At 43.2% G+C, this 27,460-nt stretch overlaps 1 protein-coding gene across 1 annotated transcript in view; it reads left to right on the top strand.

The window, feature by feature from the left end:
• Positions 1–27,460, top strand: part of LOC134350167 (metabotropic glutamate receptor 1-like) — a 202,146-nt gene that overhangs the window by 24,689 nt on the left and 149,997 nt on the right. The window contains exon 3 of the mRNA XM_063055133.1: positions 12,033–12,282. Within this exon, the coding sequence (XP_062911203.1) occupies positions 12,033–12,282 (250 nt within the window). The remainder of the gene's footprint in view (positions 1–12,032; positions 12,283–27,460) is intronic.

The following is a 27,460-nucleotide window of genomic DNA, read 5'->3' as shown; positions in this document are numbered from 1 at the left end:
GAGATTGACAGGTTAATAATAATCATAATATTAATAATACTTTATTGATCCTGAGTGGGAAATTCTTTTGTTACAACAGCAACGTTTAAAAACACGCTTAGCAGTGAGCTTAACTAATAATAAATACGGAATAATGATAGTGTAAAATTACAGTATAAAAATAGTGTATCAGAGTGCAATAATAATTGGCTGCTGTAAATTGCCTCTCGTTTGTGGGTAAAGTGGTAGAGTCTGGTGGGCAGTAAGTGGGCAGATTGGAAGAATAAAATGGGGTTAGAATTGGATTGGTGCTTGGTGGACTAAAGGATGGTGTCAATTTAATGAAAGAACCAGGATCAGAGACTTTGATCCAAATTACATCTACTTGTTTCCTGAAGAAACGAGATGGAATCGGAGAGGTTAGTCTAGGACTCTAGCGGGGCTGTGATCTTTCTAAGATCTGACCAGAAACTATCCCACTGGAGATGCAATCCTACCGTGAGAAGGTGGAGGAAGGAGGTGGAACAAAAGAAGCAGGTGTCATCAGTGTTTGGTGTGGCTCCGTGAACGGAGGCATACATGAAGTTTACTCCACAACGCATTCTGTACGGGGGAAGACATGTGGTGCAACTGCACTGAATGTTCCTGCAGAAGCTGGCACAGTGCACACTATCGTAAGGTTGCAATAGGGCCAAGACAGACCAGGAGGAGGCAGGTTACACTTTCTGCAAGTGCATTTCAATTCAATGCCAAAGTTCCTCTAATTCATCTCATTTCATTGTCTGATTGTGAAAAATTACAGGAAAACCACCTGAAATCGGGCTAATTCCAATGTGCTAAAACAACCAGATTTGCTTTCAGTCATCCTAACAAATGCTGGAACAAAGACGATGTTCTCACAGATGATTTATTGGTGGGAAAGCTGCAGATATTCAGGAGTTGATGAACTTCAAAGATGAGCTCCTGCCATTTGACTGGAACTAAAACTTCATTTCAAATAGGACTGAGCTGAACTCTAATAAGCCTTAGTTACAATTAAATTTGCCAATGAGGTAGCACAAAGTAAACATATCTTGTGCATTTGTCATTATTGTGTTAACTGTGGTTCAATCAGAGGCATTTTTCTCTCTGAGTCACAAACATATACGTAGGTTCAAGTTGCACCTGAACATATTATCCATTCAGTGCCACACTGAGAGAGTCAATGCTGTCTCCTCCAAGTCACACATCATCTTGTCTTGGAAATGCAGTTCCAGTCCCTCATCGTCACTGGTTCCCAATCCTGAAACTCTCTACCCAACAAATTGGTGGGAGCATTTCAGTCAGGACTGTCCTGCTATAAGAGGCTTTATCACCACTTCCAAAAGACCATCAGACCAATGTTTAAAGTTCAAAGTAAATTTATTATCAAGGCACACATATGTCACCATATACCATCTTGAGATTCATTTTGTTGCGGGCATTCATGGCAAACACAATAGAATCAATGGAAAACCACACACAACAAAACGGACAAACAACCAGTGTGCAAAAGGCAATAAACTGTGCAAATACAAAAATAAAAAAATACAAAATAATAATAATAATAATAGCTGACAAACAGACAAATAAATAAAAAATAGATAAATAGATAGACAGATAGACAGATAAATAAATAAATAAACAATAAATACCGAGAACATGAGGTGAGAAGTCCCTGAAAGTGCATCTAATAGGTTGTGGGAACAGGTCAGAGTTGGGATGAGTGAAATTATCCCCTCTGGTTCAAGAGCCTGGTGGTTGAGGGATAATAACTGTTCCTGAACCTGGTGGTTTGTGTCCTGAGGCTCCTGTACCGCCTTCCTGCTGGCAACAGTGAGAAGAGGGCATGGCCTGAATGACGGGGACCTTGATGATGGTTGCTGCTTTCCTGCGACAGTGCTTCTTGTAGATATGCTCAATGGTGGGGAGGGCTTTACTGGTGATGGATTGGGCTGCAGCCATTACTCTTTGTGGGCTTTTCCATTCAAGGGTATTGGTGTTTCCATACAAAGCCATGATCCAACCATTCAGTATACTCTTCACCGCTCATCCATAGAAGTTAGTCAAGGTTTTAGATGTCATGCTGAATCTTCGCAAACTTCTCAGAAAGTAGAGGCTCTGCCATGCCTTCTTTGTGATGGCGCTTGCATGCCGGACCCAGGACAGATCCGCTGAAATGATAACACCAAGGAACTTAAAGTTGCCGACCCTCTCCACCTCTGATACCCCAATGAGGACTGGCTCATGGACCTCCAGCTTCCTCCTCCTATAGTCAATGATCAGCTCCTTGGTCTTGTTGGCATTGAGTGAGAGGTTTTCAATCTCCATCCTATGTGCATTTCATCACCTCCTTTGATTCGGCCAGTAACACTGGTGCCATCAGCAAACTTAAATATGGCATTGGAGCTGTGCTTAGCCACACAGTCATAAGTCTAAAGCAAGGAGAGCAGGGGGCTAAGCACACAGCCTGGTGGTGCTGATGGAGATGATAGAGAAGATGTTGTTGCCAATCCGAGCTGACTTGGGTCTGCAAGTGAGGAAATCAAGGATCCAATTGCACAAGGAGGTATTGGGGTCTGGTTTTTGGAGCTTATTGATTAGTTTTGAGGGGATGATAGTATTGAATGCAGAGCTATGATCAATAAAGAGCACTTTGAGGTATGCAACATCACTGCCCAGATGTTCCAGGTTTGAGTGAAGAGCCGATGAAATGGCATCTGCTGTAGACCTGTGGTGATGGTAGGCAAATTGGAGTGGATCCAAGTCAGGCAGGAGTTGGTATGTTTCACCAACAACCTCTCAAAACTCTTCATCACAGTTGACATAAGTGCTATCGGACGATAGTCATTGAGGAAGGTTACTACATTCTTTTTGGACATCAGTATAATTGAAGCTTACTTGATACAGGAGGATGGCTCTTCACTATTTCCTGTAAGACCACAAGACATAGGAGCAGAATTAGGCCAATCTGCCCATCATTTGCTCTGCCATTCCATCATGGCTGATTTATTATCTCTCTGAACCCCATCCTCACGCCTTCTCCCTTTAACCTTTGATGCCCTTAGTAATCAAGGACCTAGTAACCTCCGCTTTAAATATATCTAATGACTTGGCCTCCATAGCTGTCTGTGGCAATGAATTCCACAGATTCACCATCTTCTGGTTAAAGAAATTCCACCTTATCTCTGTTCTAAAGGGATGACCTTTTTTTACTGAGGCTGTGCCCTCTGGTCCTATACTCCCCCGCTCTCAGAAACATCCTCTCTACATCTGCTCTATGTAGGCCTTTCAATATTTGATAAACTGCAATGAGATTCTTCACCCCCCCCATTCTTCCAAACTCCAGTGAGTACAGGCGCAGAGCCATCAAACACTCCTCATATGTTAACCCTTTCTTTCCTGGAATAATTCTTGTGAACCTCCTCTGGAGCCTCTCCAATGCTAGCACAATTTTCCGTAGATAAGGATCAAAATAAAACTCTGAAAAACCTCTCTAGATGTACCGTGGAGAGCATCACTATCTGGTATGGTAGGTGGGTGGGGGGTAGGTAGTTGGGGTGGGTGCTACTGCACAGGACCGAAAAATTTTTATTCTGTTCAATATACACATAGGAACCTGATTTTGATTCTGATTCAAAACTGCTCACACCACTCCAAGTGCAGTCTGACCAATGCCTTATAAAGCCTTTGCATTAAATCCTGGCTTTTATATTCCAGTACCTGTACTCCAGAAATAAATACTAACATTGCACTATCTTTCCTTACCACCTTCTCAACCTGCAAGTTAACCTTTAGGAAATTCTGCTCAAGGACTCCAAAGTCCTTTGTACCTCTGATTTCTGCATTTTCTTCCCATTTAAAAAGACTATGCCCTTATTCCTTCTGTCAGGTGCATGCCCATACGCTTCCCTACTCTATATCCCATCTGACACTTCCTTGCCCATTCTCCCAACCTGCATAAGTCCTTAAGGATAACTCGAGATGGCCAATAAACACTGTCTACTGAACCTAGGTCCCGAAAAGTGAACAAACTGAAGCAAGGTTGCTTTAACTGGCAAGTTTTTCCTGACAAATTTCACGACATATGCCAGTGATATTAACCTGATTCTGATTCTGAAACAAGAGAAAATCTGAAGATGCTGGGAATCTGAGCAATACACACAAAATGCTAGAGGAACTCAGCAGGCCAGGCAGCATCTATGGAAAAGAGTATAGTCGACATTTCGGGCTGAAACTGTTCGGCAGGACTGAGTTTTGGGCCGATGTTGACTGTACTTTTTCCCATAGATGCTTCCTGGCCTGCTGAGTTCCTCCAGCATTTTGTGTGCGTTGCTTGGAGTCTGGAATTTCCTTTCCACGAGACAAGGACCTAAAGCAATTGGTAAATATTCTATAAGGAGATGAGCAGATTATTTTCCAAACTGAAAGTTTTTATGTTTTCATGATCTTAAGCCAGTAAAAATGTTGGAAGCAGTCTTAATAATTACTTCCCAAAATGAAATGGATGAACACTCAAAAGGCAAAATCAAATTACTATTAGGAATGAGCTGCAGAGTGCAGCTAAATGGGTTGACTCAACAAAACGGAGGCATAAATACTATGACTTACAAACTTCTGCACTGTATAACGTCCCTGCATTGCGTTGATTGTGAACACAAATGAGACTTTTTACTGTATGTTTTTATGTACTTGTGATAAATAAAATGAATCTAAATCTGAATGTAGTCTTCTCTATGGGATGCAGGAATGGGGTGATAGAGATTCTGTATAATTTGTTCACACTTCAGCTCTCCAGCCAAGTCATCCAACAGGACCTTACAAGTTCAAGTGCTGGATAATTGGAAGGCTGGGACATATAATCTTCTGCCTGTGAACTGAGGAATCAGCAGTGCACACTGACTGAATACAATTTAGATTCATTTAAAACTCACTTTTGACAGCTACCAGCTAATGAACAGCCATTTCTCATGTGGCTGTCTCAATTTTATTTTTACACCATCAATTAAATTCTATTTAATTGAAAACTGAGGTTGAACCATTTCTGGCGTGTGAGTAGTCCTCTGATTATATCCCTGGCGTTTTATCGGTCCATGTAACATAATAAAAATTTTAAGACAACCTATCCTTCTTGTCACAATTTTCCATTATAAATTTGCATGCCCTCTTTCCTATCAAATTAAGATTATACACTCCTTCTGGTGGAGGAACTGTGGCGCCTCCTCTGGCATGAAGATGTAATTACGGTTGCTGTAATTTTGGCACTTTGATATAGACAATTCATTGCTACTTGCCAGGATGAACCTCTAGGTACAGAATCAGAATCAGGTTTATTATCACTGACATATGTCATGAAATTTGTTATTTGCAGCAGCAGTACGGTGCAATACATAAAAAATTACTATAAGTTACAGTAAAAATATTTTTAAAAATACATAAGTAGTGCAGAAAAGGGGCAAAAAGTGAGGCAGTGTTCATGGGTTCATGTTCTGTTCAAAAATCTGATGTGAAGGGGAAGAAGCTGTCCCTGAACCATTGCGTGCATGTCTTCTGGCTCCTGTACCACCTCCCTGATGGTAGCAATGAGAAGAGAGCATGTCCTGGGTGGTGAGGATCCTTAATGATGGATGCTGACTTTCTGAGGCATTGCCTGCTGGAGGTGTCCTCGAAGGTGTGGGATCTAGTGCCCATGATGGACCTGGCTGAGTCTGCAGAGAGTTGCATTGGCCCCTCCATACTAGACAGTGATACAACCGCTTAGAATGCTCTCCACAGTACACCTAGCAGTTTACTGGAGTCTTAGATAGGACTGGTTTGCTTTAACAATCCATTTTTAATGCAGGTATTGTTATAGCAGTGCATAAAATTATGAGAGGTGTGTCTAGGGTAGATAGTAGGGGTATTTAAAACAAGACAGCATAGAATTAAGGTGAGAGGAACAAGATTTGATAAGTGGGTTTTTCACAAAGAGATGGGTTGATATCCGGAATACACTGCCAAAGGAGGTGGCAGAATCAGGTGCAGTTACTTAATTTAATGTAGACAGACAATTGAGTAGGAAAGGTAGAGTTAAACCCAGTCCGAAAATAGACATAGTGCAGATGGACAAAAAGATTAGCATGGGCGTGGTGGCCGAGTAGTCTGCTTCTGTGCTGTCACGACTCTGAGACACAGAAATTTACAAGGGAGCAGAATGTATTGCTTTAAAATAGTGAGTTTTGTGGAATCATGGTAATGCCAGCATTTGTTGCCCACTCTTTGGTGACTCCAACAACATGGTGATGGGATTCCTTGTTGGGAGTATTGTAATTATATACTAAAGGTATGCCGAATTACTTCTCCATAAATTGGTCAAAATTCCTACCTTAATCAAGAGTGTAAACTTTTTTTTGGTTTCTGGGATTTTGCCTCTGACAAAGTCACTTCCCCATTGGGAGTCACCATGAGAAGGGAATACGGTCTGTTGATCTGTTGCAGTCCACATGCTGGTGATGATCATGTTATCGAGGGTACTCCAGAATTTTAGCACAGAGATGACAAATGTTTACTTGAATTATTCCTGCTTTGTTCTTCCCATGACTGAAGCTGTGAAGCTCAGAAGTGTTCTTGAAGTAATCTTTGTGAATTACCATGATGTGTTCTGTCGTCCGTATTTATTCCAGATATACGGTGCCAGTGATAGAGAGAGTACATGTCTCTTCCAGTGACATAGACTCTGAACATTAACTATTCTAAATTTGACAATGTTATGCTGCTTAATGGCTCTGTCTGTCTGTGTGCAAGTAGTATTCCTTGATATTTCTGCCTTATTCCTTGTACTTGGTGTGGAGTTCTCAAAGGGTCTGGAGGTGAGGGACTTGTCAACCCTGCTCTAGTTATACCTCTGTAGTTCACAGCCTTCTTAGGATGTTGATGGTGGTGATCAGGGCTGGAGGGGGCAATGTTGAAGAGCAGGGTGTTACTTGGCTATTTCTGGTTAACTGTATGGCAAAGGCATGGATAGGTAGAGATGAAGATGAGAATATTAATTATATTTATTTTTATTTAGAGATACAGTAAAAGATCCTTCTGGCCCAATGAACCCTTGTCGCCCAATTACACCCATGTGACCAATTAAGCTGCTCACGCCTTTGCAATGTGGGAGGAAACCAAAGCACCTGCAGGAAACAATTCAAAGTTCAAAGTGAATTTTATTATCAAAGTACATATATGTCACCATATACAACCCTGAGATTCATTTTCTTGTGGACATACTTAATAAATCTATAGAATAACAACTATAACAGAATCAATGAAAGAGTACCCAACTAGGGCATTCAACCCAAGCTCAGAAGACAAGAAACTGCAAATGCAAAAGGGGAACCAATAGGAATAAATAAATAAGCCATAAATATCAAGAACATGAGATGAAGCGTCACTAGACACTACAGGCCCTTCGGCCCTTGATGCTGTGCCGACCCATATGTTCCTTAAAAAAAACGTACGAAACCCACACTACCCCGTAACCCTCTATTTTTCTTTCATCCATGTGCCTGGCCAAGAGGCTCTTAAATACCCCCAATGTTTTAGCCTCCACCACCATCCCTGGCAAGTCATTCCAGGCACCCACAACCCTCTGTGTAAAAAACTTACCCCTGATGCCTCCCCTAAACTTCCCTCCCTTAACTTTGTACATATGCCGTCTGGTGTTTGAGAGTGAGTCCACTGGTGAAACTACGCATTCATGGAGAGAACATACAAACTGCTTACAGACAGCAGAATTGAAGTTGGGTCACTGACTCGGTAACAGTGTAACACTAACCACTAAGCTTCCACGTCACCCCCAAATGGATAACTGTCTTTCGGATCCACATTTTCTTCTTTTTTTCCTGTGTCCTTCTGGGTGTGTTCCCACTTTCTAACTACTACTATTCACTCTTCGACCAGATAATCTTGTTTACAGCTTATCCCCATGATCACCCTGGGCTCACCAGTCAGATCCACCCCCCTCCCCCAAGCCCCCTACAGCTTCACACATAAAAGTTGCTGGTGAACGCAGCAGGCCCGGCAGCATCTCTAGGAAGAGGTGCAGTCGACGTTTTAGGCCGAGACCCTTCGTCAGGACTAACTGAAGGAAGAGTGAGTAAGGGATTTGAAAGTTGGAGGGGGAGGGGGAGATCCAAAATAATAGGAGAAGACAGGAGGGGGCAGCTTCACAAGTTTCTATTGTCCCCTTCCCAGTCCTGACAAAGGGACTTCAACAAGAGGTGTTAACTCGATTTCTTTTCCCACAGATGCAACCTTTCCCACTTAGTGTTCCCAGCATTTTCTGTGCCTACACTGCTTTGACCCATTGCTGTAACTATCTCATCCATTCTTATTCACTGCTCTCTGTTCAGGTGAATAACTCTGTCCACAGTTCTCTTGCAAGCTATTCCCTGACTTCAGTCATTACCTGCTGTTTAACTCTGTTGATTTGGAACTGAAATTATCTTGACAATCACCTAGAATGTGGTACAGTTCTATCCACAATACTGAGGTTTCCTTGAACATTCCTCATTTAATAATACCCATAATAATGTGACAAAGACTCTGCTTTGATCGTAGCACCTTCGTCCTGTTTGCCTGCTACAGGAATCATAAACAATCTATAAAGGTAATGCATATTGCTCAACCATTAGCAAAAGAAAAATGGACTGATGGGGAAAATATTTTAGTTTATCTGTATTCAGAAAAGATGAAGAATGGGTTTCTCTCGTGATGGCTCCTACATTTACCACTTTCAGAATCCTGTTGAGTTTGAATTAATCCTGGTTTCAGACTCTGTTCAAATATTTATATATCTGACTTAATTCTTATTAACATTTTGGTGCCCAATACAGATTATATGAACAGACTCCATTCATGAGATTGGTGTATGAGTCGTTTCAATACCATCCTTGGACCTTACATGCTGAACTTGTAAATCTTTGGTGAAAGGCATATTGTTGAAGCCCAGAGAAGGTTCATACAATTCAGGGAAACAGCAGGTGCCAAAAATATGAACCACAATGCCAGAAGCACTCAGCAGATCAGGATGTTTCTTGAAAAAGAAACAGTTCACTGTTCAGTTCAAAAACTTTTCGCTAGAATTGGGAGCGTATGCTTTTAAATTGTAGAGAAGATTGAGGAGATTAATAGATAAAACAAAGAGAATACTTGTAACTGGATGAGGGAATATGTTTAGAGTCCAACCACTCAGTGAGCGAATGGGAGAAGTTAGAGGGTGATGATAAAGATTGTAAAATGTTGCAAAATGCAGGGTGGTTGGACGAATCCGGCAGGTTAGCCTCTGATAGACAAAGCAAAACTGAGCCAGTGTCACAGATGGGTGACTCACAGCAGAGAAGTTTTCTTGTGTTTATATAAACAGGTCTTTCAGAATTTCCTGTCAGGTCACAACATGCTTGGATATTTCAGCGTAACCCCTACATCCCTCCATTTGGTTCCTAATGACAAAACAGAATTTCCCATCTACTTTTAGTTCACATTGGTCTTCCAAGAGTTTAATGCACTTAAAGGTTACAACTACATCCATGGTATATGTACTGATTTTCAAAAGCATTACAAATGAAAGTTGATTGAGTCCCAATGAAGGGTGTCGGTCTGAAACATCATTTTTTCCCCTCTCTATAGATGCTGCCTGACCTGCTGAGTTCCTCTAGCATTTTGTATGTGTTACAAATACAAGTTGTAAAAATGGTTGCCAAGAGGTAGTTCAAAACTTTCAGACAGACTGGGCTACACAACAGAATTAGAATCAGAATTACTTTACGGCCAGTATGTGAAACATGCCAGAACTGATTGTGGTTCAGCACCAAGTGTAAAACACTGGACAATACCATAACAGACCAAACAATAGCAACCAACAACAGCAAAAGCAACAGCATTGATCTGCAATGCTAGCTCAGACTGACTGCAATGGGGAATTTGGATCTAATAAACCTCTGAATTTACTGGAGAAGTAACTAGAATCACAGAGTAAAACAGCTTGGAAACAGACCCAACTCATCCATTCCTGCCATGGTGCCCACCAGCGTAGACTCCTTTGCCCATGTTTGGTCCATATCTCCAAATTCCCCCTGCCTAAGTACTGATTGCATCTCGATGTAACTTAGAGATCCCATTATACAAGATATCACATATCACAAAATGGCCAGTTATGATAACAACAGAGAAAACACGTTCCATGTAGTTTATAAGCCCATATTCTGTTCCACATCCTCTGGAGTTTATAAGAATGAGAGAAGACTTGACAGGGTAGATGTGATGAGGATGTTTCCTTTCTAGGATAATCTAGAACTAGTGGGTTTTGTTTAAAAGTAACCAGAGCTCTATTGAAGACAGAGAAGGGAATTTTTCTCTTAGGGTTGAGATTCTTTGGATCTCTCTTCCTTCAAGGTTATTGGAAATAGTCTTTGAATGTTTTTGGGGAAATATGACATAGGTTTTTAACAACCCAGTGGGAGAAAGTTTACTACCGGTCAACAGGAGATTGCAGCTGAAATCAGGCATGATTGTAATAAATGCGAGGCAGGTGTAAGGAGCCATGTGAACTAGTGCCACTGTTTATATTAAACAGCTCTTTGTAAAGTGTTGTAACTTACATTATTTCTTTTAGGAATTTCACAGCATTCTGTAATTCCTTCCTTGAACCTTCTTGCTTCACCAGCACATCAACTCCTTCAGCCAATTGTGCTTCACCTCTCCCATTATCTCCAGATTTTGTACAGCATCTATTTTTGACTGATCATGCCCCCCGAGAGGTGCCCTCCTTTAAATGCACTACATAACTAATGACGCTTCTGTGAGATTACTGGTTGCCTTCCTCCACTGGATTTTTTAATCACCTCTTCATGACACTTCCAATTCTCCTTCCTCACATCAAGGAGAACTGATTGCTGTAGGGGGTTACTACCATGTTCTGAACATTGCACAACTCTGCTCTCTTATTTAAACGAAGCTGTCAGTAACATCTCAGCTGTCAATCACATGCCAACACAACTAATCACACACTGCTGCTCCAGATCGAAAGCCTTCTCTCCTCTTTGTTGTCATTCCTCTCAGACCCTTGTGGCACATTGGGCAGCAGCCTTGCCGTCTCTTTTTAGCACTTGTCTGTTTTTTCTACGAGGCCGAGCTGCTAGCTCGATGCTTAACCCAGCACGGTGGATAGCCTGCAAGAGGCTGGCTGGATTCGAACCTGGGACAACTCACCTCAAAGTCTAGTGTGGATGCCACTACTCAAGCAGCCAGCTTTCTGCCTTCTGCCTAGAGTGAATAAGGTGTGCAGAACTGTATTGGTTTCATCTTGGTACTGGAATCTGAACCATAGTTAGGCCGTCAGCATTGTGAAAATCATAAAACCAAAAACAAACAATGGAAATAAATTTCCCTCACAAACCCATACAATTAGTGCACAAAGCAGTGTTGCACCAAATAACTGAAGTGTTTACAACAACTTAAATGTTTCTCAGGAACAACAAAGCATTCGTTCATGAGATGTTAAACACTTGGAGATTGTTGAGTTGAATTTTTAGCACGTTATTCACAACGTCAAGGTGCTGCTGGATGTTTTGTGGATATGTTTGACACATTGTCACTATTGTAAATATGGCATCAAATTTGTTAACAGCAAAAGCCCCAAACCAGAGATAAATGACCAGATTAATGTCTGCAAAGTTTATTGGAGGACGCATATTCACCAAGTTAGCAGGAAGACAACACTTGCTCCCTGAGAATATAGTGACAAGGGATCTTTTGTGTCTTCTGTAGAGATCAGATTAACCTCATTTTATCATTTTATCTAAGGATTGTTGCTCCAGCAGTATAAACCTCCATCTCCACTGTGCACGAGTAACAGTCTCAACTATGTGTACAAGTGGGATTTGAACCCTTAACCCTGTGAAGCAGAGGTGGGAGTACTCATGAAATACACTGCTTCTAGTGGTTATGTGATGATATCACACCACCATCATCATCCATGTTGTCTCATATTTGTACCATCTTTGTTTTAGGGAACTATGGAGAGAGCGGGATGGAGGCTTTCAAGGAATTAGCAGCACTGGAGGGGCTCTGCATTGCTCACTCGGGTAAAATTTACAGCAACGCTGGGGAGAAAACCTTCGACCGACTGCTGAGAAAACTAAGGGAGCGGCTGCCGAAGGCGAGAGTTGTCGTCTGCTTCTGCGAGGGCATGACGGTGAGAGGCCTGCTGATAGCAATGAGAAGACTTGGGGTGCTGGGAGAGTTTCTGCTGATTGGCAGGTAAGCAGATTATTTCATGTGCTTCTGTTTTTACTGTGTCTTAGCATTATAAACCCCCTCTGTGGTCTGTGATAGAGCTATTATATATCCTCTTGTTTTCATAGTGCCTCGGTACTATTACCTATCCACTTGATATTTCTCTGCTGCAAGAATAATATACTGTACATCTTCCTGATGTTGCGTGATGGAAATACAAAAGAATTCCTGATTGTAGCAAAGTATTACATAGTGTAGCACCTTAGCAAACCTTTCATGTTATTATGTGCACTGCTGCTACAAGATCTTCTGCTCCTGAAAATATAGGACATTCTACAAATCACTTTTCTCACTGCACGGGGCTCCAAAATTCAGAGGCGATGTGAGTCCTCTTCTGATATTTCCCATCCATTTTCCAGAAACGGCATCTTGCAAGAATCTTGCGATTGTTTGAGTTCAACCCCTAGTCAACAAAGGACATGAAATAAAGGCAAACTCTTTTTTTGTTGACTCGTGTACTGTAAGTGGCCTGACTTCACTCCCATAACGAGAAGACTTGTTCCAGCATTTGCCAATAAGCTTCTACTGAGAGCTTTCTGTACACAGTCCCTACCTCTTCCAAACAGGGTTGAAAGGGTGACACTTGGGACTCCTAATTCATAAAACATAAAATGGATGACAAAGGAGCTGATTACCCCGTGACTGGTTAAAGAACCAGCAGAGATAGAAAACACTTTGGAGTCCAGTATTGCTATTAACTAATAATATTTATTCATAACTACACAATACAGTAATATAAATGTAGATAAATCAAACAGGTTAGCAATGAATATATATAAGTAAGTAAATCAGTAAGTGTGGAAATATATATATGAAAACCAAGCTTCTTCAAGTCTAGGGGTAAATAGATAGTCTTACGACAATGAGTAAAGTTCAGTTCAGTTCGTGGTGTTGAATTGAGTAGTGATGGAGAGAGAGAGGGGGAGAGATTTGAGTCTTCAGATGAACTGACGCCGTCAATCTTCCCGTTGTTAAAAGTCACCGACTGTGACCACAACAAAGGAGACTGTTTTTCCTGTGGTGGAGCTATCAACCCAGGCAAAGGTTGGACACATGGACAACTCCCCACCGGTCACTCCCTATACTCACTGCACGAACCACTGATCAATCCTCCAAAAACCCAATTTTTCTGTGGGCACAACAAAGCTCATTCAGTGTCCAAAATCATATGCCTGAGGTCTATCATCTGACCTCCTATTTATCTCACCGTACTGAGTACCAACTGTCTCTCAAATAACTCCTCCCATCTCTGTCTGTGTAAGAAATGTACAAGCAGGCAATGCCCTTGGGAAGTATAAACACGCCGCCGAAAAATCATAACATCGATTGTCCATCAAATAACGCCACCCTCAGTCACCATAGCGACTTACGAGCTGCTCGATGCTCTCTCTCTCTCTCTCTCTCTCTCTAACTCAGTGGAAATCCAAAAGTTATTCTCGTGCCTTAAAGTGACAGTCCAAAAGTTAGTCTTCATCTCTCTCTCTCTCTCTTTCTTTCTCTCTCTCTTTTCAAAACAAGATATCAGTGTTAAATAACTCTCTCTCTTTTCAAAAGCACAGTTCATAGGGGTAATTCAGGACCCCATCACAGCAGCCAGAAAGCAAAGTCATCTGCTATGTAATTGTTATTCATTGATAACAAGTACAGATCCTGAAGATTAATGTTGTTAAATATTATTGGCAATACACAAAGTGCTTGTGGAGCTCAGTGGGTCAGGCAGCATCTGTAGAGAGAAATGGACAGTTGATGTTTTGGGTCAAGACTCTTTATCTGGGCTCAACCAGATGAAGGGTTTTGGCCTGAAGTACTGACTGTCCATTTCCCTCCAGTAGACCTGCCGAGTGTCTCCAGCGCTTTGTGTGTTGCTCTAGGTTCCAATACCTGCAGTCTCACGTACTTTCAAACGTTACTGGCATTTGAGTTTGAGATTGGACCGCACAAGTCGGCTCCAGATTTCATTACTGCCTTGGTCCATGAGCTGATTTCCAGAACTGAGAGTGATTGTCTTTAAGATTGAGACAGCACTCGATGGAGTGTGGCATCAAGATGCCATGGTGCCACTGGCAATCAAGGAGAAAACAGTCCAATGGCTGAAGTCATACCGAATACAAAGGAAGATCATCTTGGCTGTCGGGAGCCAACCATATCAGCCCCAAGAAATCACTGCTGGTGTTCCTCAGATCATCCAACCAGCTTCAGCTACAGCTACTTCATCAATGACAATGTCAGAGTGGGGATGTTCATTGTTCAAAGTTCAATTGCATTCACATTAATTCAGCAAGTGAAGAGGAATTAACAAGACACACTCAGACGTAGGCTGATAAGTGACAAGTAACAATTCCCACCTCTAAAGTGAAGGCAATGACCATCACAAACCATACAAACTCTAACCATTTCCTCATATTGGATGATAGGACAGGCTTGAGGGGCTGAGTGGCCTACTCCTGCTCCTCATTTAGGTTATACTAGATTAGTTTAGCTGGATGCACTGACATTCCTTGTGCATATGAAGCTGACAGTGTAATCAGTATACATGGTAATGATAAATACAACAATGGGTGCAGAAAGAGCCCACGGTATCAGAATGGTCCAAAGATTGTAGTGCATTCTGAAGCAGTGCAAAAAGAGGTGCTGAAGTGACAATCCTGGTTCATCTGAGAATAGCAGAGCTAAGAGGCTAAGAACTTGACAGCACCATTGGGGAGGGGGACGTGGAAGAGGTGATTAGTTCCGAAGTGTAACAGCAGTGGGGAAGAAACTGTTCCCGAGTCCAGATGTCTGGGCTTTTGAGCTCCTGTATTTTCTCCCAGAAGGTTGAAAATAAAAAAGTGAATGGCCATTGTGACAGTTTGGTCTTCTCTGGAATTTACCAGCAGTATCATCACAGAATACGAGGTCATTGGGAATCTACATTGATCAAAACGTTAACTGGGCTAGTAACATGAATATAAATGTGATGAGTGAGTCACCTTCTGACTTCTGAAATACTTTCCACCATCTCCAAATCACAAATCAGGAATATGATGCTGGATTTCCATTAGCCTGGAAGAGTGCAGCCACTCCAGGCCAGCAGAAAGTTTGCACCAAAACTCCCCATAGTATCCAGAACAACAGAGTCCAGTAGATAGCACTCCATCCACTGACCTTAAGCTCCACATCTTCCACCTCCAGGGGTGGTGCACCAGGTCACACACTTTCTCCACCCCAACCCCCATCACTAGAGACAAGGGCAACAGGAGCATGGGAACACCACCACCTAATGAGTTCCTTATTAGGAACTTACCAATCTCATTGGACAGCAGCCTCCATCCTTTCATCACCACAAGGTCAAACAAGGTCTGGAGCTCTCTACCAAACAATAATGAAAATGCATTCACTGCCACAAATTGGAATTGGAATTAAATGTTTTTCCTGTTAGTTACACCTATGAGTGACTAAAAAAGTTGGGTGTTTACTGAGAAGAGCCTTAGAGCATAGAAACAAGCCCTTCGGCTCATCAAGTCTACACCTATCATCAAACACCAGATTTACACCAATCCCTTTTTGAGTTTTCCCCACATTCCCACCAATAACCCCCTCCCTCCAGATTCTATCACCTACAGTACTTACTCATGCAAACTTACAGAGGCCAACCAACCCACGTCTTTGGAATGTAGGAGAAAACTGGAGTATCTGGAGGAAAATCCCATGGTCACAAGGAGAACATGCAAACTCCACACGGACAGCACCGGAGATCAAGATTGAACCCGGTTCACTAGAGCGGGAGGTAGTGGCTCTACTCGTGGTACCACTGTCCTGTCCTCTTCCTCCAGGCTTGTTTGTGGTGGGTTCCCGTTATGCCTGTCTCATCAAAGATGATCTCAACAGATCTCCCTTGCATCACGCAGCATCTTTGGACAGTAATTACATTGTGGATTGTCTCTTCCCCTCTGAGAGAATGATCATCCTCCTCAGGTTTTGAATTTTCTATAAGGCAGGCCAGAATCAGGGTTTACAACAACTTAGCCCTTCAAGGAGACAGCAGCCCATTTACTGTAAAGTGGCTGTAGCATCCATTGTAAACCCAACCTTTTTCCTTATAGAGCTACTGCTCTAAAAAACAATTAAATTCTATTAATCACCTTATTTCTACTAAAATAGTCCCACTAACTTGCAGCCCTGTAAAAGATCAGAAAGATGATGCTTCCCTATCATTCCCACACACCACAGAGCTTTGCAAAGTGCTGGCGGCTCATGGAACAATACTTAGAATGTAGATTCTGTCCTAAAGTAAGAAGCACAGTGTAAATTTGAACAGGCAGCAATCAGGTATCTGATCCTGATCAGGAATAAAATATTTTCAGACACTGGTCGGTCAACGAGGTCACCAGGGAGAACCCAAGAGTTACTTTTTGAAGCAAGGCCATAGTCTTGCGCTGAGGATGGGGAGATGGATTTCCTGTGCATGAGGACCTTCTGCTTAATGCCTCAATCATAAGGCTTGAGTACCTCTGACAGTGAACTACTGCTGCACAGGAAGTATAATTTTGGAATATGTGCTCTGTCTCTTTGACAAGCACTTACATCCAGGCTCCCGAATGGACTGCAAACTAAATACACGTTACATTATGTCTTGTGAAGTCCCAACAGCAACTAGTCAACTACAGAAATCCCAAGCAGTCCTCTGATTTGATACCATGATAACCCTGGATATAACAATGAATAGTAAATAGATTCTTAATAATCTGCATCACAAGCCGAAGTGACAAAGCTCTTACTTCAGTGGTTGGTAAGTTGATGGAGAAGGTCCTGACAGGCAGGATTTATGAACATTTGGAGAGGTATAATATAATTAGGAATACTCAGCATGGCTTTGTCAAAGGCAGGTCGTGCCTTACGAGCCTGATTGAATTTTTTGAGGATGTGACTAAACACATTGATGAAGGTAGAGCCGTAGATGTAGTGTATATGGATTTCAGCAAGGCATTTGATAAGGTACCCCATGCAAGGGTTACTGAGAAAGTAAAGAGGCATGGAATCCAAGGGGACAATGCTTTGTGGATCCAGAACTGGCTTGCCCACAGAAGTCAAAGAGTGGTTGTAGATGGGTCATATTCTACATGGAGGTCGGTCACCAGTGGTGTGCCTCAGGGATCTGTTCTGGGACCCCTTCTCTTCGTGATTTTTATAAATGACCTGGATGAGGAAGTGGAGGGATGGGTTAGTAAATTTGCTGATCACACAAAGGTTGGGGGTGTTGTGAATAGCATGGAGGGCTGTCAGAAGTTACAGTGGGACATTGACAAGATGCAAGACTGGGGTGAGAAGTGGCAGATGGAGTTCAACCTAAATAAGTGTGAGGTGGTTCATTTTGGTAGGTCAAATATGATAGCAGAATATAGCATTAATGGTAAGACTCTTGGCAGTGTGGAGGATCAGAGGGATCTTGGGGTTCGAGTCCATAGGACACTCAAAAGCTGCTGCGTAGGTTGACTCTGTGGTTAAGAACACATACGGTGCATTGGCCTTCATCAATCATGGGATTGAGTTTAAGAGCCGAGAAGTAATGTTGCAGCTATATAGGACCCTGGTCAGACCCCACTTGGAGTACTGTGCTCAGTTCTGGTCGCCTCACTACAGGAAAGACGTGGAAACCATAGAAAGAGTGCAGAGAAGATTTACAAGGATGTTGCTTGGATCGGGGAGCATGCCTTATGAGAATAGGTTGAGTGAACTCGGCCTTTTCTTCTTGGAGTGACGAAGGATGAGAAGTGACCTGTTAGAGGAGTACAAGATGATGAGAGGTATTGATCGTGTGGATAGTCAGAGGCTTTTTCCCAGAGCTGAAATGGCTAGCATGAGAGGCCACAGTTTTAAGGTGCTTGGAAGTAGGTACAGAGGAGATGCCAAGGGTAAGTTTTTTTACGCAGGGAGTGGTGAGTGCGTAGAATGGGCTGCCAGTGGCGGTGGTGGAGGTGGATACGATAGGGTCTTTTAAGAGACTTTTGGATAGGTACATGGAGCTTAGAAAAATAGAGGGCTATGGGTAACCCTTGGTAATTTCTAAGGTAAGGACATGTTCAGCACAGCTTTGTGGGCTGAAGGGCCTGTATTGTGCTGTAGGTTTTCTATGTTTCTATGTTTCTATGAGGTCAGCTTTCAGTCAACTTTTCAATGTCATTCAAGGTGCCACGAATCCACATGTTCTCCTCACTGGCAGAAAGCAAAAGGGTAGAGAGGGGCTGAGATAAAATGCTTGTCGTGGCCTGAAATGTTTTACTTTAAAAATTGGTGGCACCTGGTTCAAAACTAAATTGTCAAAGCAAACGCAGACTGAAGGAGATGGGAAGATGTGGGAAAGGAGCAGAGGAATACAACTAATTGGAATGTTCCTTCAATGTATCTGCTTTTCAGTGGCTGAGGATCATTCTGTGTGATCCTAAAGACTTGCTGTAGAGGCAAATCTGCTGAGATTCTGTGTAGATACTACCGGCTAAAATGAGTCATCCAGGATAAATTTGTGAAATGAATGGTGGGGACTCGTTTGTCTTGCTGGGACGCTACTGCATGGGAACACTCTTGATGGGGACTTGTTGGTCTTACTGGGACACTACTGCATGCTGGGCTCAGGGGTTTGCTAACACCAGGCGGTGGTGGGGGTGGTGGTGAAGGGAAACTCCATCCACTGGAAGCTGACCCCACCCCACTCCCTCCCATGCCACACAAGAACCTCCTTGGTCTGTGCCCAAGTATCTGAGTGGGCAGTGGGACGTCAGCACAGGGGGAAAAAAAGGCTAGATTCATCAGTTGCCCCTGCCCTTCCCTGCAACTTTGACCAACCTAAAGCCAGTCTATAGTCAAAGGAGCGGCTTTTCCAGTCTGCACTTTTAATGAATGTGGTCACAATGGGGGAGGGTGTGTATAATCTCCCAGGCACCTTGATGACATCCCATTATCACATGAGGTAAATGTCCACTCCGTCCTGTTTGTGAACAGTGCAAAGAAATCCCAACAGAAGGACACCTGCTTGTGTATCAATGTGCATAGGCACTCCCCACATTCATTGTTAAGGATCAAACGTCCTCAGATAAAGACCAGGATTGGTGTATGATAGGTCGATGGTCTACTGTGCTCTCCTATCAGATTCCTTTCTCTTCAGCCTTTTGCTTTTTTTCCACCCATTACCTTCCAGCTTCTCATATCACTCCCTTCTACCAACCCTTGTCTCCACCTAGCTACAGTACTTCCCCCTTCACCTGGACTCACCCATCACCTGCCAGCTTGTGCTCCTCTCCCTCCCCACATTTTTGTTCTGGCTTCTACCCCCATCCTAACCAGTCCCGATGAAGGGCCTCGGCTTGAAACGTTGACTGATTATTTCCCCTGCATCGATGTTGCCTGGCCTGCTGAGTTCCTCTAGCATTTTGTGTACGTTGCTTCACAATTAGGACCTGGAGCTCAAATTCTTGCACAAGAAGCTCTTTAAGCAGGCAGTCTCTTGAGCGAATGATAAACTATGGGTGCAACATGACTGAAGGGAATATTTCCTTCCCCTTCAAACCTAGAGAGAGTGTGCAAGCATCTACCACAACCCTCCCTAGGATCCTCACTGTCTGCTGCAGTGGAGATGAGAGATAGGGAAACCTATTCATTTTCAGCCTTACCTTTGGACAGCAACTCCCTCCTGTCCAGGGGTGTCCTACTTTCTCAAGTTTCCCATCATAAAAAGGAATAACTGGGAAACAGACATAGTCAATAAGGTTGGCATTCTTGCCCATCCCCGGTTGGCATTGAGAAGGTGACACTGAGGTGCCTCTGTGATCTGTGTGGTGAAGAAGGTCCCACAGCTAGATCGAAAGCTTGAGGATATTGACCCAGCAGAGATGAAGAGGTGGTGATTCCTTCTAAGTCTGAAGGGCTACATGTGCCATCATATGAGGCTGATGATGGATGCTTGCACTTGAGACATTTGTCCTTCTAGGTGGCAGAGGTCACAGTTTTCAGAGTGCATCACTGAGTTGTACAATGCAGCAACAGGCCCCGTACCCATCTTCCTCTTCCTGCCCACTTGCCTGCATTAGGGCTGCATCCTTCCATGCCTTGCCTGTCAGCGTCGGTAGCCAGTGCACGGTGCTGGCAAGGAGCAATGATGATGGCGGAAGTTGTTTGTGATTTCAGTGTTACAGGTGCAGCGAGTCAGCTGTAACCCTCGGGCCTGAATTGTGAGTGTCTTTAGATTTGTTCCATTTCCCTTCTCCTTTAGCCGTCCGCGGATATGCCGCGCAGCACGAAGCCTCTCATCAGCTGCCGGTACACTCATCCTCCCTCTGTGCAGTCAGCTTGTTTTTTGTGTATGCTCTGCCTCTGCCTCTGTTTCTAATGTGGGCGAGTTCTGACAATTGTGCCTGATCTATTTAATTGGCTCTTCGTCGTTTTAAGCAGTTCGCAGTCTTTCCAGTGATGTGAGCTGCTCAGTGGGTGTGCCTGGTTTGCTTTGTTGCGGGAGATAGCAGCAGATTCATTGAGTGGTACCTTGCTCCTGCTTATTCCCAAGCAGATTCATTCAGAATGTTAAACCGGCATGCTATGGAATGACCGCCTATTTTTGTGTGTATCATCTTGAATATAGGTCAGGCCTGGCAGTGAACCTTTCCTCTGCAGGCCTTTTTGAACAGAATTAAATTCTGGTTTAGTTATTCATGTATCTTTCCTTCTCCTGAAGTGAAAATTCTTCAAAAGATCTGTTGTCATTGATTTATGCAGCTGGAAGACAAAAGAATGCATGAAAATGGGAACCAGAGTGGATTACCTGCCCCCTCAAGCCTAACCCACCATTCAATATGATCATGGCTGGTCTACTCCACTTCTGTGCCAGTTCCCCAGAAACCAAGATTCCTTAATCTGAAAAAGTCTACTCCTTAACTGCATCTTCAATTAATTATTAAATAATTAACAATTTAATTGTTATTAAATACCAATAATACAGCCTTAACACTCTCCGTGATAAAGAATTCCTGAGATTCATCACCCACATTGAGAAGGGATTCCAACACACCTCAGGTTTTAAATGGCATGTCTCCTATCACATTCCTTCCTCTTCAGCCCTTTACCTTTCCCACCTTCCCCACCTACCTACCTTCCCCTCAAATGTTTTCACCTACCACCTTCTAGCTTACACTCCTTCCTCCCACCCCCCTCACCATTTCTTATTCTTCCCCTTTCATTTCCGGTCCTGAGGAAGGGGGCTTGGCCCAAAATGACGACTCTTTATTCCTCTCCGTTGATGTTGCTTGACCTGCAGAGTTTCTCTAACCACAAACAAGAGAAAGTCCGCAGACGCTGGAAGTCCTGCCAAAGGGACTTGGCTGAAATATCGACTGTACTCTTTTCCATAGATACTGCCTGGCCTGCTGAGCTCATCCAGTATTTTGTGTGCGTTGCTTAGAGTTTCTCCAGTCATTTGTGTGTGTGAGTTCCCCAATCTTATACTGTGTCCCCTCCTTCAAGGTTCCCTCATTAGTGGACACACCTCAACATCTACACATGGTCTCAATGAGGATCTCAAATTTTTCAATGATCTCACCCCGTTTTCCTGAATTCTAAATAATATTGATATACAGTCTCTTTGTTCTATTGTGCCATCATCAAGTACCCATTTACACTAACCCTACACACAAATCTCACTTTATCCAGAGCAATACACACAAAAAACTGGAGGAACTCAGTAGGTCAGGCAGCATCTCTGGAGAGGAACACACAGTCAACATCTTGAGCTGAGACCCTTCATTGGCAGTCACTTTATCCCACACACGTCCCATCTGTCTCCCCAGATTCTACCATTTTCTTACACACTAGAGACAATTCGCAATGGCCAATTAACTTGCCAACCCAATTAGTGTTGGAATATAAATTGATGCAGTGTGCCTGTCAGGTGTATAAGCAGCGGCTGACAGCGTCATCTTCACCAGATGGTTATGGATCCCAATCTCATTCCAGAGACAATTGCAGAATGGAGGTCCCTTGAATGAGGTATTGAACTGAGAACCCACTTTGCCCATTCATTTGGATGTGGAGGATCCCATGGCACCATTTCAGAGTGGAGTCCTGCCCTAAAAGTATTCCTCCAGCCACTCTGCCCATTTTGTTTTCTTCAGCTGTGGGATCTTGCTGTGTCCAATGCTGGCCGCAACAGTGACCGCAGTTTAAAAGCATTTGGTTGGATGTAAAACCCTTTGGGACACCTGGGGATGTCGGCAGATGCAACTTACATGCAAGAATTGCTCAGGAATTGCTCCAGTCGGATTCTCAGGCTCAGGATCAAGAAAGGCAATCCGGTGCAGTAGCAAGGAACACAGAAGTTTCAGTGCCTGTGGGATTGTTGTTGGGAATGGACCTTCTGTCTGAGCTGGGCTATCAGGATTCCAGTGGAGTTTTACCACTGATTTTGTCAGAGTCATCCTCAGCCACTCAGTGCCTTTCCCCTCGCACTGGCTTCAGGTATCCAGCCAGACCCCTTGCCTTCTGCTTCACCTGTTCACACCAGCTGAACATCAGGTCAGTTCCTTCCTGTAACACTGCACCATCTCCTTTCCAGCCATGGTAACAACTGAATGGTTTGGAGGCCAAGTTCTGGATGCCCAACTCCTGCTCTGCTGCTGAGAGGCTGGCTGAATGTTTCATCCGGAATCCTTGGGTTTACACCAGTTGTGACAAACTGTGTGATGGATCACTGACACGAAAATAAAAGGGTTAGAGTCACAGAATCATAAAGCATTACAGCACAGAAACAGGCCATTCGGCCCATCCAGTGCATGCTGACCTGTTAGCCCTTTGACCTGCACCTAGAACATAGCCCTCCACACCCCTCTGATCTATGTACTTATCCAAATTCCTCTTGAATGTTGAAAGTGAACCTACATTCACCACTTCTGCTGGCAGCTCGTTCCACACTCTCACTACCCCTTAGCAAATGGATTTTTCCCCTTAGTTTCGTTATTATCAACATTGTTAATTAAATTACCTCAGGTGAATGTGTTATTAATTTTTAAAGTGATTTCAGAATTTTACATCTTTTTCAACAGGTTAGAAATATCTCTGATCATCAGAGATGTTTTAGCATCATTGGCCAGGCCTTTCACAGGACAAAATGACAAACAACGGTCAGGGGGGTGGGGTGAGGCGAGGTTCTTGAGACCTGCCACCTGATACCTGAAGGCTGGAGGTGGAACACTGCACCTCAGAAACAAGCTCGATTGGACATGAGAGGCATTGAAAGCCTGGCAGAGTGCTGGGAATCACAGAGACACTGTGCTGAAGCCCAATCACTGGCCAGTTCAGTCATAACCAGGCCCATTAGCTCTTGGATCCTTGATTAACACTGAAACAGAAATGACTTCAACGGCAGAGGTTTGGGATTGAACCCACATGGAGACCAGACTGAGAAAAGATGGACAGAGCTGTCTAGGAGCACTGCATATATCCAGTTCAAGTTCAAGATCATTGCCATTCAACCGTACAGCTAAAGGAAACAGTGTTCCTCTGGGACCAAGATGCGAAGCACAGTGCATATATATCACCTACAGCACGCAAATCTATTAGCAGCTAATAAAAAATATTCTGTATTTGTACGAGTTGACATATAGTGCACATGCGTCATATAGTTAAATATACAATAGTATAATGTTACTGGCGCTGTCATAAGTGATGTGTACTGGGTGGTAGAAGGTTGTTTCGAAGTCCCACAGCCTGCAGGAAGGAGCTGTTACCCTGCCTGTACTGTGGTAACTTCTGCCTGACGGAGGAGGTCAGAGAGATTGTGGGATGGATGGGAGAGGTCTTTGACAACACCCAGGGCTCTGAGGCCTCACATATTGGGCGGGTTATACCTCTGTCAATCTGACTTGTGGCTTTTTTCCTGTCCCAAGTTAATGGGCCTATTAGAAAAAAAAAATTAGAAAATTTGCAAATCACGGTGACGTTTAAATTGCTCACATCAGAACTGGCTGCTATATGTCCTGTAGGTTGAATGGTTATTTTATACATTTACAGTGTGTCACTGACTATGCTCGATCCATATTCTCTTTTGCCCCTTGATCCGGACTGAGTCCCATTGTACAGCCTAACGTAAAGCTGTTCACAGGGTCCTTACATAGTGTGTGTAGTAACAAGTTCAGAATATAATGTGTTCTGTGAGACCATTAAAGTTGTTTTGTATAAGTGGTGGATCCCATGGAATGCAGAACTATTGCACCTTTCACGGTTCATGCTGTGTCAGAGCTCATCGTAAGCCTATCAAGTACATTCCAATAGTACTGAACAGATTTAATGTTGGAACGAACCATCATGGATCAGAATCTGGTAATGTGCCGAGCCCTCTGGAATAGAAATTAAATCCACCACCTTCTGCATCCAAGGCAACGACATGACAACTGAGCCACAGCTTAAATTTGGGAAAGGCATTGCAGTTTAAAGAAGCCACTCTGCCAAGAGTTTCTATCCAGAGAAATGTGACTTCCCCTCTGAGTGCAAGCCCAGAATGGTCGTTCAATCTTGCTAAAATTGTGACATTATCTTATTTCTTGTTGCACATCCCTTTGAGTAGAATTAAATTGCCTGTAAATTTAGATCTTCATCTAGGAATTGTGCTAATGTCTATTATATGGTATTTATATGTGTTACTAAGTGATGTGGGAGTACGATTGCAGAACATAATTTGTTTGGCTGTTTGTGCTTCTGTAGCATCAAATAAGGATGTTAATTGAATCAAATGTGCAGATATCAGAGGGAGGTGAATAGATGTTAACCCTTTTCTTAACATACGTTCGGTGGCCACTTTATTAAGTACACCTACACCATACTTGTATCTAATCAGCCAATCGAGTGGTAATAACTCAATGCAGAAAAGCATGCAGATGTGGTCAAGAGATTTAGTTGTTGTTCAGACCAAACATTAGAATGGGGGAAAATGTGATCTAAGTGACTTTGACAATCCTTACATTGTTGGTGCCAGACAGAGAGATTTGAGTATCTCAAATACTGCTGATCTCCTAGAATTTACACCTACAATCATCTCTAGAGTTTACAGAGAATGATGCAAAAATAAATATCATCCAGTGGGTGGCAGTTCTATGGGCAAAAAGGAAAGGAAAGGAAATTGCCTTTAAACTCACGAGAGAGCACAGGCTATCAACTTTTTGCTGTTGATGTTTCTGTAGCAGGCAATTTCTTTTTTATGAGGCCGAGTTGCTAGCTCGAAGCTCAACCCAGCACGGATGGAAAGTGTGCCAGGGGAGCCGGCTGGATTCGAACTGGGAAGCCTTCGCTCCGAAGTCCGGCGCTGATGCCACGACGCCACCAGCCGGCTTCTATAGGCAAAAACAGCTTGATAACGAGAGCGGTCAGAGGCAAGATGGCCAGACGGGTTCAAGCTGACAGGAAGGTGACAGTATCTCAAGTAACAACGTAGCGTGCAGAGCAGCATCTCTGAACGCGCAACATGTTGAACCTTGAAGTGGATGGGCTCCAGCAGCAGAAGACCACAGACATACACTCAGTGGTGACTTTACAGTAGGAGGTACCTAATAAAGTGGCCTCTGTGTGAATATCAGCAACGAGTCATAGACCAGAGAGTTATACAGCTGAATAAGTTTCTCACTGAGTTTCATCAATGATCCACACTCATTGTTTCAGTCCTAATTCACCTACTAGTGGAAACAATCCTTCCACACTTCGACTTAGCATTTAGTTTAAAATCTTTTAAATGTATGCTTTTGAGTGGGAAAGTCGTAAAATCCAGTAAATTGCAACTATCCCCTTTCCCACCATCTATGAATTTCCTGACAGAAATCCTTACATTCCCAATCCAGGAGCAGTTTTAGAGTTCGCCACACAATGGCTGTGGATTTTGAGCTGGGCATGCGCTGACCTCACTCCCCCACAGTCCCACAATAAAGCCAGACTGAACCTGTGCAGTGATCCCAGTGTAAATTCATTGAAAGAAGCCAGTTTAATACTCATGAATACAGCCCAACCAGAGACAGGGCCTTCAGCCAAATGTTTACAGCAAGCTCCAACCACAAAATAAGTTGCTAAATCATGTCGGCTAGCTTAACTAGATATCAAAGTTGTCAATATCTCTAAACATCCAAAACCTAATAAACAGTTAAATTATTAGAAGAAATTACACCTATTTTATGAAACATTTATACAATAAAAAATCTAAAATAAATTTCACAGTATTCTCCCACATAGTAAACACAAAATACTCTGCAGATGCTGGGGTCAAAGCAACACTCACAACACGCTGGAGGAACTCAGCAGGTCGGGCAACATCCGTGGAAATGAAGTCACACATAGGGTAACAGTGGTGTGCCTCAGGGATCTGTTCTGGGACCCCTACTCTTCGTGATTTTTACAAATGTCCTGGATGAGGAAGTGGAGGGATGGGTTAGTAAATTTGCTGATGACACAAAGGTTGGGGGTGTTGTGGATAGTGTGGAGGACTGTCAGAGGTTACAGTGGGACATTGATAGGATGAAAAACTGGGCTGAGAAGTGGCAGATGGAGTTCAACCAGATAAGTGTGAGGTGGTTCAGTTTGTTAGGTCAAATATGATGACAGAATATAGTATTAATGGTAAGACTCTTGGCAGTGTGATTAATGGTAAGACTCTTGGCAGTGTGGAGGATCAGAGGGATCTTGGGGTCCGAGTCCATAGGACACTCAAAGCTGATGCGCAGGTTGACTCTGTGGTTAAGAAAGCATAGAAGGCCTTCATCAATCGTGGGATTGAGTTTAGGAGCCGAGAGATAATGTTGCAGCTATATAGGACCCTGGTCTGACCCCACTTGGAGTACTGTGTTCAGTTCTGGTCACCTCACTGCAGGAAGGATGTGGAAACCATAGAAAGGGTGCAGAGAAGATTTGAGATTCGAATGTTGAAAGGGTTGGACAGAGTAGATGTGGAAAGGTTGTTTCCCTTGGTGGGTGAGTCCAGGACAAGAGCCATAGTCTTATAATTAGAGGGTAACCAGTTAAAATAGAGATGAGGAGAAATTTTTTTAGCCAGAGGGTCGTGGATTTGTGGAATTTGTTGCCACATACAGCAGTGGAGGCCCGATCATTGAGGGTGTTTAAGGAGGAGATTGACAGGTATCTAATTAGT

This window comes from Mobula hypostoma, chromosome 8, assembly GCF_963921235.1.
Source record: "Mobula hypostoma chromosome 8, sMobHyp1.1, whole genome shotgun sequence".
Classification (NCBI taxonomy): domain Eukaryota; kingdom Metazoa; phylum Chordata; class Chondrichthyes; order Myliobatiformes; family Myliobatidae; genus Mobula; species Mobula hypostoma.
This window is presented reverse-complemented; position numbering and strand designations above follow the sequence as displayed.